Genomic DNA, 21254 nt, shown 5'->3' with positions numbered 1-21254 from the left:
AAATTTCAAAATTAAAATCATATTTTGCAAACTTTGTATATCATCCAGTGCATTTTTAGTGATACATTAATTCAAGAAATTAAATGTATTTTTACTTGTGCTTCTGTAGCTATTTTTGTAATACTATATATTTCATAAAACTTTTATACGGTAGTATAATATCATGACATCAAAGTTTCTATACATAGTGTTCAAAAATTGTGTACGTATATTTATTTTTAATTCTCCACTAGCTAAGAAGGAACTACTGAAAAAATCTTAAAATGAACTACTTATAAATATAATTAAAATAAAAATGTTCAATGTTTTCAGTTACATAAATTTTATTGTGATTTTTAAGTTACTATAAGTCAATAATGACCAATCTCAATTTGATATTCATATTTGGTTTAAGAAATTGACGATTAAAATATATTGGTGAAATTTCTGGACACTCTGTATAACAAAATACGTGTGCTTCGTAAATGTATCATATACATATTCCATTCTTTTTTTTATTTTAAGTCCTTTAATAACCGTTAATCGTAAAAATAACATTATTTTCAAGAATAATTTAAAAAATTTAACATAAACATTTAATCAAAAAATTATCTATTTTTTAAGTTAATTTTACTAATAAAGTAATAGATTTAATATATAATTTTGTGTCTAATACAATTCATTAGATGCGCAAGTTTTTTTTTATTTATTATTTTTCATTTTTTTTCTGGGTAGTACCAAAATCAATTTAACAAATTAGATATCATTTAAAATGAACTCCACATATGTAAATAATGGTTCCCTAATTATATCGAACTGACAAAGAGATATTTACTGTAATATATTAGATTGTAATAATTTTTCATGTTTTAGCGGAACTGATACCCATAGACCCTGGTTCTAGCGGTACTGTCAGACCTCCAGAACCACCAACAATTGACGTTGTTATCTCCGGACACAGACTAGAAATTTATGAAATTGGCAGCTCTGTAAGGTTGAATTGTTCGGCTGTATCTAGACTCTCACCTAAAGGCGTAAGTATGAAACATAAAGTGGACCTCATACTCTGTTAAGTTATGCAATATTTTCAAAATTTAGGATATTTCCGTAAAACTGTAAGCTTTCTATAAAAATATACTATAAAGAATTTAAACGGCTCGAAAATGAAAAAAAATATATCAGGATACTTAATATTATAGATGACAGCATTAAATAGATATAAATGAAAATTCATCTTGTCAATTCAAAATTAGAATCATTTTTGTAATACTAAAGTCGACTAAAATTTCTTTATTAGCCTGTTAGAGTGTCATGGACCAAAGACAGTGGAGAACTACCCTATCATGCCATTGATGATGGACGAGGTATCTTATACATTCGAAACCTTGCCGTTAGTGATTCCGGAAGATATACCTGTCAAGCGGATGATGGATATTCGATAGTTGCTCAGAGTATAAGCATTACTGTAGGAGGTAAGACATATATTCTATATTTTACAGGTATAATTTTGTTAATATTATAAAATGTTAATATCTTGCTATTCAATGCTGCATTTTAGTAAAAGTAACAGAAGCTATGAAAAATGCAAGTAGGTATAAATAACGGTGGCAATTTATAATTATAAGTGAAATATTTAGTTATAGTTTTTATTTTGTTTTGCACACATATCATTTTTTATGTATTTAGAGCTTCTAAAATTTCTCTGGATTTTCGAACATATATTTGAAATAAAATCATAGTTTTACATCAATACATCTTCCTGTTTGAAAAGTATAAATGCCATAAACCATTTCATATCTCTAATATATGTATATTGATTTAACTTCTTCCTTGTTTAGATGTACGCGCTGAGGCACCAATCATTGCACTTTCGGCTCCTTTCATCCAAGTTAGCGAAGGTCAACTTATCGAGGTTCGATGCGCTGCTACCGGAAATCCCCTTCCAGAGTACTCTCTTTCCAGAATTGACAGACAGCCCATCAATCCAGCAGTAAGTCATATTAAAATACAATATAATTATTTTAACACTGGTCACACTTTTGTGCATCATGTTAAATTATGTGGACATTTACAATTATAGCAAGCTGTTATTTTTAGCATCAATTCGATCTGGGCGTGTTCAGAATTCTCCAAGCCAGAACAACGGACGCTGGTCATTACCAATGCACGGCTACCAACAGAGCCGGACAGGACTCGAAGAGTTTCGAGATCCAAGTGACGGCAGGATCAGTGTTGCGAGTAGAAATAACACCGGAATACTACGAAGGAAAAACAGGTTATATCAATTTATACTTGCTCGAGATATTTTTTCCTTAATATCCTGTCTTTTAGGTGACAACGTTGTATTGAGATGTATAGCTGACCGTGCCAGATCAATTTCCTGGTCCAAAGAATTTGGAAGCTTCCCTTACACATCTAGAGATGAGGGTGGACTGCTGACTTTCTCAAATATCCAACCTGAAGACTCTGGGGTATATATTTGTACTGCTACGTCATATGATGGAACCAGGGGCACTCAAACAGTCACTGTAAACATAGCTAGAGAATCAGGGTATGTATTACCCCAACGCCTTTTTGTTAATTAATATTTACTATTAATTAATTAGATTTGTATTAGGAATAAACACGTCTAAGAAACATAAACTTATTTCCTTTATGTATTTGTCCAAATTTCTTTTATTAATAAACTTTATTTTATTTAGAAGCTACCCAACTGCTCGTTTATCACAGGACAGATTCAATCTAAGACAAGGCGACTCTGCTCAAATTGTCTGCGAGGTCACAGGTTACCCTACACCAACAGTGAAATGGTCCAGAGCTCATGGCGCCTTGAGCCCCAACTTTGAACAAATCGGGAACACTTTGCACATAAGAAACGCGCACATTGAAGATAGAGGTCTCTATTTGTGCGTTGCTGACAATGGTAAAGGAGTGGATCAGGCAGTGGCCACAGTCGAAGTAACACGTAAGTTAATTTTTAGTTTTTCTATTATATCTGGTAACGCACTACGTCGATGGAAACATAGGAAATCCAATGCAGTTTTTGAACTGTCCAAATATTGGATTCCCTGATGTTTTTACAGCGAAGTCGCAAATAGATTTTTTTAAAGCTCTATAGATTTTTTTCAGTCTTGCCTTGGTCGGATATTTCGAAATTTTAAAAATCTTCTCTAATTTTCATGGCATTCTTTCAGTTTCAAATAATACCTTTAGATTTTAAAGCATATTAAAAAACTATTTTTTAAGGCTTACCTCTATTGAACTACTCAAATGCACACAGAGAATAATTTATTATACATCGTTCACTAAAAAATAAATTCAAATCAACTGAAATTTTTCCTCTTTCGAGTTGAAATCTTCCATAACTTTACTGTATTGGATTACCATTTCTTTTCAGGCTTTGAAACACCGCTCATCAGTCTATACCCAGAAGGAAGCTTAACAGTAACAGCCGGCAACACTGCCCAATTACAATGCAGAGCCACTCAAGGATATCCATCTCCTACTATCACCTGGAGCCGAGTGAACAACATTCCGTTCAATCCAAACGTCGAAGTCATGTCAGGAGGAAATTTGAAGTAAGTCAATTTGAAAAATGTCACTTTCGACAATGACAAAAAATTTAAAATGAACACGTTAAAATCGATTTTAATAACATGCCTGATATCGGCAGCTTTGTACTTGATGATTGAAAATTTTTGCGTTTATGTATTGATAGCTATGCTGATCAATTATATTACGTATTTGATAATCACGGACTATGACCACGAGTAATTTTTATTTGTTTTCTAAGTGTGTCATTATGATATCAAGAAGAACAATATATAACTTACTGGTATATTTTTTAGGATTGTAGGTATTTCACGTGCCGAAGCTGGCGATTACCTGTGCACAGCTACAAATGAGGCAGGAACTGCAAAGGCTACAGCTACGATATCAGTAATATCTCTTCCTGAGCTTTATGTGACTCCCGGTGATTCTGTAATAACGAAGGCTGTTAATGAGTATTTGCGTTTGGAGTGCCGAGGAATTGGAGTGCCAGATCCTCAAGTATTCTGGAATAAAGCTGAATATGGGTAAATATTAAATTAATGATATTTATTATTCTTATGTTTGTACCTTGTAAATATATTTTATTATAGATATTCTAGACCAGCATACGTACAAGGAGCAACAGGAAATGTGGCAGTTCAGGAGTTTAGCAGAATAAGATTAGAAGACTCAGGAACGTACATTTGTGCTGGAGTAAACGATGCAGGAAGATCAGAAACACGTGTTCAACTCAACGTTTTACCAGAAAGAGGGGATAATCCGGGTAAGTTATTCTAATTGGATAGAATATTATTTTTTTCTTTTGGCTAAAGGTCAATATTTAAAAATTCCGCTTAGAATTTTAATGCTTTTTACGATTTTCTTATTTGTTAATTAATAATAATTATGTGGTGTTTGCTTTATATACATATTGCCCCGCTCCTCTACTAATTCGTCGTTGATATGCTTAGGCCGATACTATCCAGGTAAATGCTTCATTCCTATAATAAATAATATTAAAAGGCAGATTGATTCAAAAATATTTTGTACAATAAAATAAACAAAAACAGAGTTAATCATATAATCTATTAAAAGTAGATAGTTTAGGTTAAATTATATTCGTTATTGATGTTTGTGTTACTAATAAGGATATTTTCGAATCACTTTGTTTTATTTAAAATATACTAGTGGTTCACTTTTTTTTCGTTCAACATTATTACTGGAAGAGTTGGATATTTTACCTAGTTAAAAGTAAAATGTAAAAAGATTTCTTTTTTTGTAAATGTAACTGAATTTAGTCACTGTCATAAACTTCTTAGTGTCTTTGTAGTAGTGTCTTAGTGTCTTTGTAGTCATAAACAAATTTTATTATACAACAAAATGCTTTTTGAAAGGAAAAAAAAAGAAGATTATATTTAAGTCCTGTCAGGTACCCTATTCTTTCAGTAATGAGTCACAAAGGTGTAAAAATTATTATATCATCATCATCGTCATAAATAAATTAATAATAAAGAGGCATGAACTTCATTTTTAACTCATTTTTACATACAGAGTAATAGTTTTAATATGATTTATGAAATTGTATATAGGTATAGTAAACACGCCTAGTGTAAATAATCAAATAAACTATTTACTGATTTTAATAAAAAAAAATTGTAAAATACTCTATAAAATAGTGATTTTAATAACCATTCTTCAGTAACAAAAGTACAAAAATAGTTCGTTAGGAAGTTCATATATGCACGTTCTCAGATTTACTATCGCTTAAACAAAAAATATCAGTAACTTTCTAGGAAATTAATAATTTGTGAATTTATAGGAGGAGATTCACCATCACAGACCGAAGAATTTACAGCTATTGCAGGTGCCAGAGCACAGTTACATTGCAAAGTGACAGCTTCAGGTAAAGTATCTACAAAATTAGTTATTTAATAGCAACTTCAAATAATTAAATGTGTATTTTGAAAGAAAGATAAAAGAGATTATTTTGTGTTATATACCTACCTATAAGAGGTTTTTAAAATATCTTTTGGTATTCATTTACCTAACGAAAATGAACACAAATGTTATACCGGGTGTTTTTTAAAAGTGGCTCACCCCTAGAACTTTTTTATTTTGTTAAGACAAAGAAAAGACATACTTCTTATGTTAGTATATGGTGTAAATTAAGATTGATTCAATTATTTTCGGTCGTTTCCTGTTTCACCGGAAACGATTACAATTTTTAATTTTCAAATAGTAACCTCGGTATTTTTTACTTTATTTGATAGAAAATTGTATCTGAATAAAATAACATATCATATATTGGCATTTTCTTTAAAAAATATAATATTTTAATAATCAAAAGTTGGTAGTCATTTCCGGTGAAACTGCAAAGGAACGAAAATAATTGAATACGTCATCCAATCCTGATTTATGTCATATACTAACATATCAAACCTCGTTATTTTATCTGGAAAATTAAAAAAAATAAATTGGTGAACCACTTTTGGAAATAAACAGGTGGACCCTTCACATCCAAAAAAAGTCAAGTCTAATATAATAATTGTATAACTATTTTTATGCATTTTAGATAATGTCCAGCACCAGGTCGATTGGATACGATCCAATAACGGCTCACTTCCAGAGAGTTCTTATATCACAGACGGAACTTTGTATATCGATAACGTTCAGCCTTCTGCAGCCGGAGACTACGAGTGTGTCGTATATGCTTTACCATCCAGAAATATACGCTATAGAATATTTAGCCGTCTCAACGTCATCTGTAAGTATACCATAAAATACTTCTTTAAGCTTTCTTGTAATTTTGAAAGTTTAAGTTTAACCACAGCAGTACCAAACTACTCTCTTTAAAAAATATTTTTTGACGAACCTACTAAAATTATTACTTATTGACAGAACTTAGATATGATTAAAGTGTCGTTTTAATAATATATATTTAAAGTAGTATTATTTCGCTTGACGGTTTTAATATGATTTAATTCACGTTCTTCAATTGCTTGCTAACGCATATATATATTCTCTTTGCTTCATCAAGCCGAGGAAGACATATGTGCACGTAGAGGTACTGTATGTTTTCATCGGCTCTCATGAGGCCATCTTATGCCAGTATCTAGTTGCATCTTTTGTTCTATCTGATTAGTATTCTAGATAATGCTGTAGTATAATGTAGTAACATATAGTTAACTTATTTTAGTCTTAATTTGGTAACAGTGCATCTTATAAATGTTATAGATTTATACATTATTTAGTAAATTGCCAAGAATTACATTCTTTCAACAAAAATAGTAAATTTTCCAACCCAATTATTTTACATTTCGTAACTTTCTTAAACTGTCAATTCACAAAATTATTTATTACAGGTTTTCACACAAAGTACACACAGGTTTAATAAAAGTAATTTATGAACAAAAATAAATGTTACTTTATATTTCTGTCACAAAATGTTATGATTTCAATGGCAATGTAATGATATAAAATCTATACAGACATGACACCAATATCTACCATTTTGGCTCCAGGATTAGTAAAAAACCAACTGTTGCCATCTGAATAACATTAAAATAACCTAAAATCTTTTTACTTTCATTTTTTTACTACCGGTATCTGCCATTTTGACTCAAAAATTAGTGGACAAACCAGTTCTGGTACTCTATCTAGGAACTTTAGTGGGATTTAGAAGACTGCGCCATATAGCTATAGTTTTATCCAATCATTAGTTAATTTAAAATAAATCTGAATATTTATTAAAGCTAAGTTTAATATTTAAGTAAACCTATATAATGATTAATGAAGTGTATTAAGATTATACGCTATTTTCATAATTTTAATTGTAGCACCACCTCGAATCAGTCTGTATCCAGCCAAACAAGTAGTAGAGCCAGGAGACAATGCATACATTCAGTGTTCGGCTACTGGCGACCAGCCAATAGACATCCAGTGGTATCCGGTGAATAGAACAATGCCAGCTTCGGTATATACCCGAGATGGATACATCAGATTCAGCAATATACACCAGGACGACGCTGGAAAGTACAGATGTGCCGCTAGAAATTCAGCTGGTGAAGCTGATTCGGTTGCTGAAGTAGTAGTAGCCTGTAAGTAATTAGAGAATTAACTTCAGTGGGATAGACCCCTATAAGTAATACTCCTATGAGGTAAATATATATAATATAATACGTAACACAATTCAAATGCAAAGTTTGCCAAGTCTGTCTCCCCTGCTACAATATTTTTCTATCCCAACCACTGAATATATTTTTTATATTCTTTTTGGTAAATGGATAGATGCACTTTTAGGTGGAAGTAATACCTTGTCGTGCTTCTTTACCTTTTTTTATTATTTCCTCCATTTTAATGGAAATGTGAACTCATCATCACAGATCGATTATCCACCATCTGCCGTAGACGCATCCTGCAATACTTCTTTAATTTTTCCAGATAAAAAAACGAGATTTGGTATTTTTGTATATGACATAAATTAGAATTGATTGACATATAATTAGTATTACAGTTGAGGGTAGGAACCTTTGGTGTTACACAGCAAAATAAAATACTAAATCCCCACAAATTTGGTGTATTGTGGTGATTTAGTGTTTTTATTTTGATATAATTAGTAGTTAAAATTAGTGTTTTAAAATTGAAATTCAAAATACGATTTTTTTAAAGCGAAAATGTCAAAAGGTGACATATGATCTGTCATTCTATTCAGAGTGTCATTCTCTAGCTAATAAAAATATACTAAGGGTGCAATGTAAAATCAAAAGTTGTTGTCATTTCTGGTAAAACAGGAAGTGACCGAAAACAATTGAATAAGTCAATCAATCCTAATTTATGCCATACTAACATACCAAAACTCATTTTTTTTTAACTGAAAAATTAAAAAAGTTATAGGATAGGGGTGAGCCACTTTTAAGAGGCACCCGGTATAATAATCAATATTATATTAATTATAATTCCTTTGATACATAAATAACTATAATATCCTTATAGGAGTATTGCTTACATGGATAGATCTCACTCACTTGAAGTCAATAATTCACTAAACAACACATTATCTATTAAAAAATAACAATTTAACCACATATTTTTAGTCCAATCAGACCGTGTGCTAAATCCAGTGATCGAAGCAGAAAACCATCTTGTTACTTCAACGTCCGGTAGTACCGTCACTTTGCGCTGCAAGGCCGGTTCCGAACAGGCCAGAGTCCAGTGGCGTAGGGACGGAGCGCCAATACCACCCAACTCAGAAATCAGCGGTAGCAATTTGGTGCTGTACGATCTGAGTAGGGACTACGAAGGTCGCTACTACTGCGATAAGATTACTGAGAACGGAGTCGGAAGCGACTTTATCGATCTGCGTGTCGTGAGTAAGTATATCTGAGAGTATTACAATCCAATTTTACTTTTATGTCTTGGTGTTTTTTTAAATTTATTTAGTATTTAGCACATATGAAAAGAAATCATTTGTTAATGCTATGTAAAATTTGGTGTTTAAATGCATTTATCTCAAGGAAAATTTTAATTAAGTTTATGATATCGAAATTATTTGCATCTAAACTAAAAATTCATTATATTATTTATACATCTCTTAGAAAAAAACAATTCTAGGGAAAGAAATCTTTCGCAAGAGCTTCTATATAAGCAAGTCTTTCTTGTTACCTTTTTATTATGCAGTATTTTTGTGTCAAATGCGAGATTATACTGGGTACATTATACAAATATTACATAGTTTCCTCATCTTTGAATCGTGTTCTTATTTTTATTTTTTCTTCGCCATTTTTCCTTTTCACAATTTTTATATTTTTAAATTACAATAAAAATTTACGGGTTTTAACTGGGTCGATACATACTAATACCTAAATATTTAGAACTATACAGGGTGTTTCAAAAAACATGTGCCATCTCTCGTGGGGAGATTCCTCACGTAAAAATAGGATTTTGCTTTGTTTCGTAGCTACAGGGTGTTAAAGTCTTAATAATCTTTCAATATATTATACTTTTCTTCCAAGTACTTTTAGTGATTCAAATGAAATTTTGAGAGTAAAAGTTACTATAAATGGGACATATTTTAAAGCTAAAGAAGTGTCGACATATTCACCAGGGACGTGGATATGGGTTATCACTGGAATATTTTTCTAAAAAAAAGCATGTACGCCACTGACTTTTTTTTCTCTTGTTAGCGAAATAGTGTACGCAGGTTAATGCCGAGTACATGGAAAGTACTTGGAAAGAGTACTTGGGAAACAAGAATTAAACAAAAAATATTACAAAAATATACAAAGCAGAATTGGACCTATCTATGTTGATTTGAAAAAAATCTTATTTTTACGTTACGGCTCCCCATGAAAGATGGCACATGTTTTTTGAAACACCCCGTATATTTAATTAGAAACTATTTTCATAAAGTTGTTTTCTCTATACGATGATTCTTTTATATGTAATAACATGTCCCAAGAACATGTTCTTTTAAATATTATTTGCATCACATATTTAATTTTATCATTAAGCGCTTCAGCTTTCTTTGATTTATAAATTTCATTTTTTTTATAGAATCCAACATTCTAATAAATATATTTTCAATGCTTACAAGAAATTAATAATTAATAAATTAAGCGGGATATATTGCTAGAAATGGCTGTACTTTTGTTTTCTGATTGGCTATATTGGACGTATATACCATAAGATCAAAGTTTTATGGTCAAGTCAGCATTGAGCAATGGCAGCTCTATCAGTAAATTAAAATGTATTTTCCTATGAAAATTACTTCTGTTTTAATGTTCAAGATCTGCTTAAGCATAGAACTTCTTGATTATATGGTATTTATATATTGAACTAATATTGTAGGCAAAATTGCGCTTGTAATATTCGATACATCATAATTATATTCTACTAACAATTAAGTATGATTCTTTATTGCCTTTTATTAAAGATGTAAATGTTATGTTATGTAGTAATGGTAAGTTTGGAGTGAGTACATTATACAGGGTTCGGCAATAGTGCGTCGGGCATCTGTAGCTCCTAGAATAAAAAAAACTTGGGAATATTGTTTAAGTGCAAACCTTAAGTATGTTCTAGGATGTATTTCAGGAAAATATTTTAACTTCTATAGGGTGGGTTAAAAAAGTATGAGTCTATCGGGATGTTTTTTTTAAACGGAACACCCTGTATATTATTGCATTTTGCTATAGAAGTTAAAATATTTTCCTGAAATACATCCTCGTACATATTTTAGATTTACACTTAAAGAAATTTCCAAGTTTTTTATTCTAGGAGCTACAGATGCTCGACGCACTATTGCCGAACCCTGTATAAGTTTAGAATAAAGAATCATATAAGGAATAGGGAAGAATCATCTATTTGAATGAACCATTCATAATTACAATAATAGTGGTAACTCCAGGCAACATGGCAAAAACTGATATGACTAAAGTGAACTGCTATACTAGATCTTAGACGGAAAACTTTTTGGTGTTTACTAAATACACACATGTCCAAAAGCTAGAAATATGCTTAAATTAACATTATAATAACTTTCTTAAAACAACTATTTTCTTGATGTGTAGTTCATTATAGGTATGCCTGGTGATAAAAAGAAAATATTGCGTTTAAGTTACAATTTTGATGCATGTAGGTTGCACTGTGTCATCCCACTTTTAAGAAAGTTATTGTAGTTTGAATATACACATACATTTATATCCGCTAATTTTGAGCATGTGTTTCGATTTTGCCATGTTGCCTGGTTGTGCTTCCGTTAATACATGCGTCCTCCGTATCTTGCATGATCTCAGTACACCATAAAGAGTGTCTCCCCGGCTGGTGGCGTTGTGGCAACGGTAACTGTATCTCTCCCCAACTAATCTGCGATGGAACGGACGATTGTCACGACAACTCGGACGAATCGAGCTGTCAAGTGGCTAGGACATCACGGGGTTTGTTCATTAATTAGACACCTGTCACTACCTCATTAGGCGCTTTCTCTGGCCTGCCGCTGTCTTCTCAACTAGAACTACCAACCTTCCTCCTCTCAACCAACCCTACCACCACCTATCAGTGACGTCTCTTCTCGGAATGCGGTTGAGGGTGTTTTTTTCCCTGTTTAGTTTTCTTCTATTCATTTTTCAGTTTTTGTGTGTGTTTTTACTCATTTGAAGTGGAGAGTAATGTTTTACTTTTAATCATAAATTATTTGGTAGCCCTAAAATTATATTTTATTTAATACTTTATTATTATTTCAGCATTATTGCAAAGATATGAAATATGTAAACAAACCGGTATTAATGTAAAAAAATGGTTAATCGGTATAATGATATAATGGAAAATACATTTCTTGCAGTTTTTAGGTATATAATAAAATTACATAAGAGTTTCTTGCCTTGAACTGCTAATATAGAAATTGATTCCACGCTGTGTTCGACATAATGTGGATCAACCGGCTCTCACTACCGGGCCCTACCCCATCATCAGGTGAGCTTGGGTCGTTTCCACAAAATGTCGAGCACAGCGCAGAGTATATAAACACGACTTGTCGTAAAGTAGCGGTGAGATATTAAGTCCCGCGTCGCGAGATAGCGGCCTGCGTGCAATGGTAGTTCTTTCGTGCCACCGAGGCACAACTATCGATAGTAAATAAAGGCTTTTTTCGGCTAGCCCAAATTATATAATGGAAAATAAATTTCTTGCAGTTTTTAGGTAATATAATAAAATTATATAAGAGTTTCTTGGCTTGAACTGCTAATATAGAAATTGATTCCACGCTGTGTCGAAACCGGTAGTGAGAGCCGGTTGATCCACATTATGTCGAACATAGTAATTAAACAAGTTATTGCCGTTTGAAGCTAATAATTATTTAAAATAAATTTTTAGACACTCTGTATAAGGTAGTATTATTTTTATTATTGCAACACAATAACTGATCAATAAATAAACTTCAGTAAATATTTAGTATTAAAAACTTTGGTACCCTTGGAGGAATGAAGCCTTAAAATTTTTACTGCAATTTCACAAAATTGAAAATATTTCAAAAACGGTAAGGTTTAAGTATAATAAACCTTAATCAAATTTACCTTTATTTTAATCGTAAAAACTAAAAATGCAATAATATACAGGGTGTTCCGTTTAAAAAAATACAACTTTGATATTTTTTACTTATTTGGGACACTCTGTATCTTGTAAAATTATTTTTAAATTGTACCTCTAATAGTCCTTCATCGAACCCAAGACTTACAATTTGTAAAAATCTCATCGTTTAGCTACAATACTCTGTGTCGTATGTGTTGAACAACCCTGTATAGTCTGCGCTGTGCTCGACATTTTGTGGAAACGACCCAAGCTCACCTGATGATGGGGTAGGGCCCCGAAACCGGTAGTGAGAGCCGGTTGATCCACATTATGTCGAACACAGCGTGGAATCAATTTCTATATTAGCAGTTCAAGGCAAGAAACTCTTATATAATTTTATTATATAATGATATATACGTATATTACAGGGCATCACAGATAAAAATAATGTAAAAATATAAATAATTGTCATGTGATTAAGTTTGACCAGCACAGCGTTGCCAACTTTTACATATTTTCTTTTAATCCAAATATTTTAATAAACAAAAATAATTTAATTATAATTATAAAAACATTTATCACTTACATCGACAAAACTCTCCTCCTTAACAGCACTTAAGGGATATAAAGAGCCATCACTACTGCTTTCCCGTTATATAATATTCTAATAAGGTTGGGATGTACACTACGATGTATGCATCTTGTAACTTTCGACTGCAAGGTCTGCTAGTAAAACACAATTCGCTTAAACTAATAAGTCGTATTACAAAACTAGACTGTCAAAACGAATCAAAATGTCAGAAATTAAATAAAACAATGTGGCAACTTTACGTTTTTTTCCAGCAGAGCTACCACCTGAGTCATTAGCGGGAAATTTAAATTCTAGTTAGTCAGCCCGCGCGCCGAATATGTAAATGGTTGGTAACAATGAATTTAATAATCGCGCCCTGGTTGACGTAACTAAAAGTTTATTTGGTATCGTTTACAAGTAGTTTGTCTATATTTGAGCTGTTGTTTGAGTAGTTGTGTATATTCTAAAGCCAGTAACTTTCTGTGCATAAAATTAATATATTTTCTTTTAAATCTTAATCAAAAACGTAAACATTACTCTTCACGTATGCTTTTGTGTTAGTAACGACTAACCTAGTTGTAAATAATGTTGTTTCCGTACACACATGTGACATTTATATTTCGTTAATTTACTAAATGTCTTTATATTATTAGAAAACCTGTACTCAGAATGATCATTTTGTTTTTGATTTTAACTTTCACTCACCTTTTGAAAAGTTCTAATCAATTTTATATTTATGTATTTTGTTAATATTTGATATACTGAAATGATGATGATCGTGTTTCCTAAATGAAACTGTAGCCAGCAAAATAAAAATATAATATATCAGATATTTTATTTACTAATTATTATACTTCATAAACCTATACATATTTTTTTATTACTGAACATCCTATCTCCAAAATGTAAAAAAGTGGAATTTTAAAATACGTACGCATACTAATATAATCTTTACACTCTATATTTTTTTATGACTAATCAATCCAAAGCTAAAATATTCACCACAATACACCAAAACACTTTTACTTTTACACTGGACGCGCGTTTCGCTAACCATGTTAGCATCATCAGCAGATGATTATAAACTAAAGTACAATCTACAAGTTGAGCGTTTATATACTCGCCCAGTGGGCACCGAGTGGGCGTGGCAAAAACTAGCCAACCGAGTCAGAGCCAACTGAACGTAACAGTTAGATTTCCGCCACTAGAGTAGTAGGAACAAAGAACTTGAAGGAATTGGACCGTTGTCTCTGTTCATACTATCTTTACATTTATTAATTCTGATGCTTTCATATGCATCTAATTGCCTGTAATTTGAGACTTGTTTAATTAATTTTAAATTATTAAGATCTATACAATGTTCTTTATCAACAATATGTTCGGCAACGCAAGATTTATCCGGTCTACCATATCTTATCTGAGCTAAATGTTCTTTAAATCTAGTTAATATTGATCTTCTAGTTTGCCCAACATATTTCTGATTACAATCTTTACAAGAAATTTCATAAATACCCGACCTTTCCAGTGGAGATGTTTTATCCTTTGGATTACCTTATAATTGTTGTAATTTATTATTAGCACTATACACAAGTTTATAATTGACATTCTATAAATCTTGCGTTGCCGAACATATTGTTGATAAAGAACATTGTATAGATCTTAATAATTTAAAATTAATTAAACAAGTCTCAAATTACAGGCAATTAGATGCATATGAAAGCATCAGAATTAATAAATGTAAAGATAGTATGAACAGAGACAACGGTCCAATTCCTTCAAGTTCTTTGTTCCTACTACTCTAGTGGCGGAAATCTAACTGTTACGCTCAGTTGGCTCTGACTCGGTTGGCTAGTTTTTGCCACGCCCACTCGGTGCCCACTGGGCGAGTATATAAACGCTCAACTTGTAGATTGTACTTTAGTTTATAATCATCTGCTGATGATGCTAACATGGTTAGCGAAATGCGCGTCCAGTGTAAAAGTAAAAGTGTTTTGGTGTATTGTGGTGATTTAGTGTTTTTATTTTGCTGTTTAACACCAAAGGTTCCAACCCTCAACTGTAATCTAAAATATTCATTAGTCTTCTTTGAGAGTTTTTTAAATATAAAATTAATATAGACTCTCTATTAAAATATACATCAAGAATGGTTTTATGTAAAAGTAGTTTAGAAACTTTATGCATCGTGTTTAGGATAAGATTAACCGTCCTATAACAACTTCTGTGTCCAGGTTTTTGAGAATAACTTACTTCGTATTCCTAAAAAACATTCGTTAAAAAATAATAATGACTTATAGGTCCACCCTTAACGAAATCACTGCCTTCCAACACGCCAGCACTTCACATCAGTCCATCGCAGACCGAGTATGACGCAGGCGAAACCGTCGACCTCAACTGTCAATCCAACGAGCCCGGTGTTATACCAACTTGGTCAAAACTTAGCGGTGGATTGGCCGAAAATGTTCAGAACAGAGCTGGAAGACTCAGGATTAACAATGTTCGGGCTGATAATGAGGGTGTGTATAGGTGCGAAGCCACAGGACAACGGGGAACATACTACAAAGACTTGACCCTGTACATTAGAGGTAGGTACTATTATTTATTTGAAATATACACAAAAATTCAACAATTAATTTTCAGATAATGAATCTAGAGATGAAATACCTATTAAAGTTCAAAGAGCCAAGCGCACAGCATCAGTTTTATTGGTATGCGACACTGACTTAGAAGAACCCGTCAGTTACTATTGGAGCAAACAAGGCGGTACTTTACCGCACTATGTCGACGAGTATAATGTAAGTTTAAATATGACCAGTAAAGTCGTAAGTACTAAAATAAACTTCCTAAACTTTCAGAAACAAATCCAATTGAACTCCATCGGTGCTATCGACGCCGGTACTTATATCTGTTCGGCCACAAGCCAATCTAGAACCATCGACACCCCAATTATTCTAGTTGTAACAGGGATAATTCCTTACTTTACTCAAGCCCCTAACAGCTACATATCTTTACCGACACTCCCTGAAGCCTATCTCCAATTCAGCTTCGATATCTCCTTCAAACCTGAGAACGACCACGGCCTGATAGTCTACAACGGTAATAGAGAAAAAGATAAGGATGGAGACTTTATTTCTTTGGCTTTGGACAATTCTTATCCAGAGTTTAAGTTTAATCTTGGACCTGGAACGACCACAACAACAGTTAGAGCTAGCGAACCGATCACTAAGAGGGAGTGGCATACGATCAAGGTTGTGAGAAACAGAAAACGAGGTAAGCACACATTTGGACATTAAAATAATTTCAATAAACCATGCTTCTAATCTGAAATTCGAATTTTTATTTCTGACATTTTTTTTCTGCGGAAGATATATATTTTTTATTTTGTAATATATTTATTCATACTTTTCGTATCCTTATCCTTGATTGCTGAATGTTTTTACTTTTCAGTTATCCTATTCGTTGATGGTAAAGGTCCCTACATTGGCGAAAATGACGGTAAATACTTCGGTTTGGATTTGAGTGGATCATTATACTTGGGTGGCGTTCCGGATTATAACATTATATCAGAAGAAACTATGATGGACAGAGGATTTGTTGGTTGCATTAGCAAATTCAAAATTGGATACACTTACCAAGACATCCTTCAAGAAGCTCTTAACAGTACCGGACTGACCAACTGCGAGACTTGTACGGAAAGTCGATGTGAAAATCAAGGAGCTTGTCAAGAAGCTTTGACCACAGAAGGGTACACTTGCATCTGTCCAGCAGGATTTAGCGGACCTACGTGTAACAAACGTAAAGGAGAAGCATGCTCACCCTGTAAGTGAATTTATATTATTTGTATTAGGTTATAATTTTCTATTGGAACCTTTTAATAAGAAGACTAAGGAAGGAGCATATCAAAAATCTTAGGTCCACCGCGATGGGCCTCAAATATGGCCGACTTAAATTCCGGTTTATCAGTGCCGTTCTAATTTTATTTAAAAAATGTAAAACTATGATGTAGGGTAGACGTGTGGTAGACTCAATAATATGTTGTTTTATTTGACGTTGTGAATAAATGTTGGTAGTTATTAAAATTGTTACAAAAATATATAATCCTAATAAAAATAGATAAGTTATAATAATTATTTATTAACACAAACACGCAACAAACGCTACAACAAACGCTACTGAAGCAGGTAAATCTGGTAAATCAAATTGACGTATCTAAATTCTTTGACATCTAATCTTTAACAAGTAGTAAATAAAAGCAAAAACGAAAGAAAAAATATATAATTAGTTAATTTAAGTGAATTTCATAAATGATCGGTTTACTACACGTATGTATATTATTAGTCACTTACTAGCGAAGAGTTGTTCCATTATTTCACTCGATTTTTGCCGAGATCTACCGCACGCTACACAACCAACTATTTTAGAGTCTTTTTCGATAAATCGCGATAGTGTCACTGTTAATTTAAGTTCTGCCACAATTTCCATCTAGATTTACTACCTTTATACAACTATCAGTAGTAGAATAAATAATAAATAACATAAAAGAGACTGACAAATCCATAAAATTTCAAATCAAATTAAAATGTGTCAAATGAATCGTCAAACAGAACTGTCAAAGATTCCCACCCTAAAGTCATTTTTCCGCCCACCATGCATGAATACATGGATAGCATTATGCTCCTTCCTTAGTCTTCTTATTCAAAGATACACCTCATTGATGTGCTTACTCCATAGTAAAGTTTATGTTTGTTTTAGATTCTTGTGGAGTTGGTCGATGCGTAGACACTGAGAACGGATTCGAATGTCAGTGCCCTCTAGGCCGCGGAGGCAAATACTGCGAAAAGACAATACAAGTAATGGAACCAGCTTTCAGCAACAACGCCTACATCGCCTACCCACCTCTGAAGCCTTTGAGAAGAACCAAAATCGAGATGAAGATCAAACCTCGTGATACAAATGATGGTGTGTTACTTTACGCTGCCGAAACCAACGAAGGACACGGTGATTTCATTAGTTTGTCTATCAAAGATCGTCATTTGGAATTCAGATTCGACAACGGTCAAGGTAATGAATGCTGCAATAAATGTTTTTTTTTATTTCAAATATATTTCTGTTCTGTATATTAACAAAATAAACTATTTTAGGCCCTTACATCATCAGAAGCGATCACGAAATTGTACCTAACCAATGGTCCGCCGTTCTGGCCATCAAGTCCTTGCTAGATGGCAGAATAGTCGTCGACGGCAGACCGTCCGCACCAACCAAGGTCACCGGCAACTACAAAGCTCTTACCCTACTCACCCCAGTCTACATCGGCGGTTTTGACAAGTACAACGTCAAACTGAACAAGGGCGTCAAAGTTGACGGAGGTTTCAATGGTTGCATCTCCGACATCAACATCTCTGGATTAGACGACGCCATGCTGAAGAACATCACCGACTCTTCTAATGTCGAAGACTGCGCAGGAGATGATGACATCGATAACAACATATATTCGCCGCAGTACGCGCATGAGAATCAATACAAACCGTTGTCTTACGACAGTAAAAAGACAGGATGTTCGGATAATCCCTGCAGAAATAACGCGCCATGTATACCGTTGTCTCCTGTAGATTACAAATGCTCCTGTCCGGCTGGTTTCACAGGTAAAACGTGTGAAGTACCGGTTGATTTGTGTGAAAATCGTCCCTGTCAGCATAGGGGAGTGTGCAGATCCAATAGTACTGGTTTCACTTGCGACTGTCCGCTTGGGTATTCAGGACATACATGTGAACAAAGTAAGTAATGTCCTTTTTTTACTAAATAACATTGAAACGAGGAAGACAGTGAGAAGAACTATAACTATTCTAGTAATAATAATAAGGGCTGGCAAAGGTTAAACTTGGGTCGAGATTTCCGTATGTAAGAAGAGTACAATGCGTTTAATATATTCAATAATTAATGTACTGAACAAAGAGAGATCAGTAAAAACGTTGCCAAACGTATGAAATAAACCGAGAAACTGTGTACATTGCTAAGAGACGTGAAAGGGGATATAGCAGATTCGTCGCGGTCGACCCAATCAGTACTTAAAATTCTCGAGAAGATTGTACATCACGCGTTCAGCTTCACGATTTATTAGGTCTAGGTTGTTTATTTATTAACGAGTTGTTGTAATTTTTCCTATAGCTTGTAAATTTTTAAGGGCCAGTTAGAAACATTTGCACATTTGGTAAAAGTAAGTGGAATTGAGTTGGTGTTCGACAGTGGTCGCGCTATTAGCTATTCAAAAATCGATAACTCGAAATCCGTTAGAAATAATTGATTGTAGTTTTTTTCAAAAACTTTCATAATATTTCTGCTATATTTTCTTCGCAGAGAGTATGTGAAAATCTTTATAAATTGTTTCTAATAATCTTATAAAAATGTTTTTTTTTAATTTTGAATGGAAAAAATATGCCTATCGAATTGTTCTTATTTAAACATCTTGTAAAAGATCCGAACTTCAAAATAAAAAAAAAAGTTTCAATATCTAAAGTAGTTCTTGAGTTATCGCGTGTTATGTGTTAAAAAGTTGAGTTTATAAATTATTGCGACGTTTTCTCGTTATAAAAAAATGGACACCCTAACGATATCCTTATAATTCTATTTCAGATTCTCAGAAACATCTCTAATGATTTTATCTAGTTATCTTTTCGAAAATAAAAGTTTTTTAAAAATAAGCGTTTTGTGATCGTGATTTTACTTTACTTGATATGGAAAGGTGTACCGGAAAAATGTGGCAACGCCGCAACAGCACACCGTCGCATTTTTCTCACTCCGCCTTGATAAGATCCCTATGAGATCTACTTCCACATGTAAATACCGACCCAAAAGTAAGAGTTGCCAGCATGGTATAATTTGTCCAACGAGAAAATGCTTCACATTGAAAGATGTGTCTGTCATTTTAAATGTGAAGAAATTTATTTTGATTTATAAAGAAATAAATTGGTAGATAATAAAATATTCCTTTTTGTTAAAAAGAATAAATTAAATTTAAATATGTTTTTTAGGAACTGAACTAAGAAACGATGCCAACTTCAACGGAAACGGATTTTTGGAGTTCAGTAAATCATTGCTCAGTCATATCGACAACGAACCAGAAACCATAGCTCTAGAATTCTCCACAAACAAATCCGAAGGATTACTTTTCTGGCATGGACAATATCCCCACCAAGACGGTAGAGACCAAGACTACATTTCCTTAGCAGGTATTTTTTGCCTCATATATTAAACACCAATGAAATACTATAATTGGTTTTTATCTTTTAGTGGTCAACGGCTATTTGGAGTATAGCTACGATTTGGGAGAAGGTCCAGCCATAATAAGGGTCTCTCAAATAAGAGTTGACGATGGCCAACGTCACAGTGTTATCCTGAAACGACATGGAAGATCAGGATCGATAGACGTCGATCATTTGTATACAGAAGAAGGAGAGTCTGAAGGATATACTTCTCACCTATCTACCAATGGTAACTGTTGTTTATATATTATCTACACATGTCATATACTGCGCATTGTCTCGGCATATGATGCGCAGCTACTGTTTATTATTATTAGTATCAAATTTGTTCCGTTTGGCTGATACATGCTCTATAAACTGTACTAACGCTACATTATTTTTTACAGGTAACATATACCTTGGAGGCGCTCCGAACATCAGCCTTTTGACAGGCAACAGATTCAGTAAAGGATTTGACGGTTGCATACACGGTTTCGAGATTCAACAGTCCAAAACGATAGATCTGGGAGTTAAAGCCATTAACGGACTGAACGTTAAGCCTTGCTCTAGGTAAGAATTTTATAAAAAAATATTTCTATAATTATGACTTTTTTGACTTTAACATTAAAGCTAACATTGTAGAGGTGTTGGTTGTTTGAACAACACTAAATAATAATAAATTTGTTGATATTATAGGGAGTCTAGTGACGAATATGTTCCACCAGCTTAATATATAACCTTTATATTTTATTGGTGAGTCTATGGTTTAAATTTTATAAAAAGGGGAATAATACATCATCTGTATATATCAGCTTCTTAATTCAATATACCTAAGAAATAATAAATTAAATTTCAAGTTAAAAAATATTCCTGCTTAA

The 21254-nt window shown here is 33.0% G+C and overlaps 1 protein-coding gene across 9 annotated transcripts in view; it reads left to right on the top strand.

Annotated features, from left to right (window-relative positions):
• Positions 1–21254, top strand: part of LOC115874102 (basement membrane-specific heparan sulfate proteoglycan core protein) — a 220336-nt gene that overhangs the window by 196582 nt on the left and 2500 nt on the right. For 8 of the 9 annotated variants that reach the window (XM_030889171.1, XM_030889169.1, XM_030889167.1 and 5 more), the window contains 24 exons: positions 853–1013; positions 1277–1451; positions 1818–1969; positions 2077–2254; positions 2311–2530; positions 2682–2944; positions 3377–3557; positions 3828–4055; positions 4122–4294; positions 4482–4496; positions 5330–5413; positions 6083–6274; positions 7347–7607; positions 8604–8879; positions 11301–11441; positions 15436–15723; positions 15779–15933; positions 15994–16408; positions 16586–16957; positions 17891–18199; positions 18280–18912; positions 20167–20364; positions 20426–20626; positions 20784–20946. In XM_030889171.1, coding sequence (XP_030745031.1) covers positions 853–1013; positions 1277–1451; positions 1818–1969; positions 2077–2254; positions 2311–2530; positions 2682–2944; positions 3377–3557; positions 3828–4055; positions 4122–4294; positions 4482–4496; positions 5330–5413; positions 6083–6274; positions 7347–7607; positions 8604–8879; positions 11301–11441; positions 15436–15723; positions 15779–15933; positions 15994–16408; positions 16586–16957; positions 17891–18199; positions 18280–18912; positions 20167–20364; positions 20426–20626; positions 20784–20946 — 5434 coding nt within the window. Of the gene's footprint in view, positions 1–852; positions 1014–1276; positions 1452–1817; positions 1970–2076; positions 2255–2310; positions 2531–2681; positions 2945–3376; positions 3558–3827; positions 4056–4121; positions 4295–4481; positions 4497–5329; positions 5414–6082; positions 6275–7346; positions 7608–8603; positions 8880–11300; positions 11442–15435; positions 15724–15778; positions 15934–15993; positions 16409–16585; positions 16958–17890; positions 18200–18279; positions 18913–20166; positions 20365–20425; positions 20627–20783; positions 20947–21072; positions 21130–21254 lie in introns of all 9 variants that reach the window. The other variant, XM_030889164.1, reaches the window with a different exon arrangement.

This window comes from Sitophilus oryzae, unplaced genomic scaffold (genome assembly GCF_002938485.1).
Source record: "Sitophilus oryzae breed Bouriz unplaced genomic scaffold, Soryzae_2.0 scaffold_1227_pilon_pilon, whole genome shotgun sequence".
Classification (NCBI taxonomy): domain Eukaryota; kingdom Metazoa; phylum Arthropoda; class Insecta; order Coleoptera; family Curculionidae; genus Sitophilus; species Sitophilus oryzae.
Note: the sequence above shows the minus strand (reverse complement) of the source record. Positions and strands in the feature narration are given on the sequence as shown.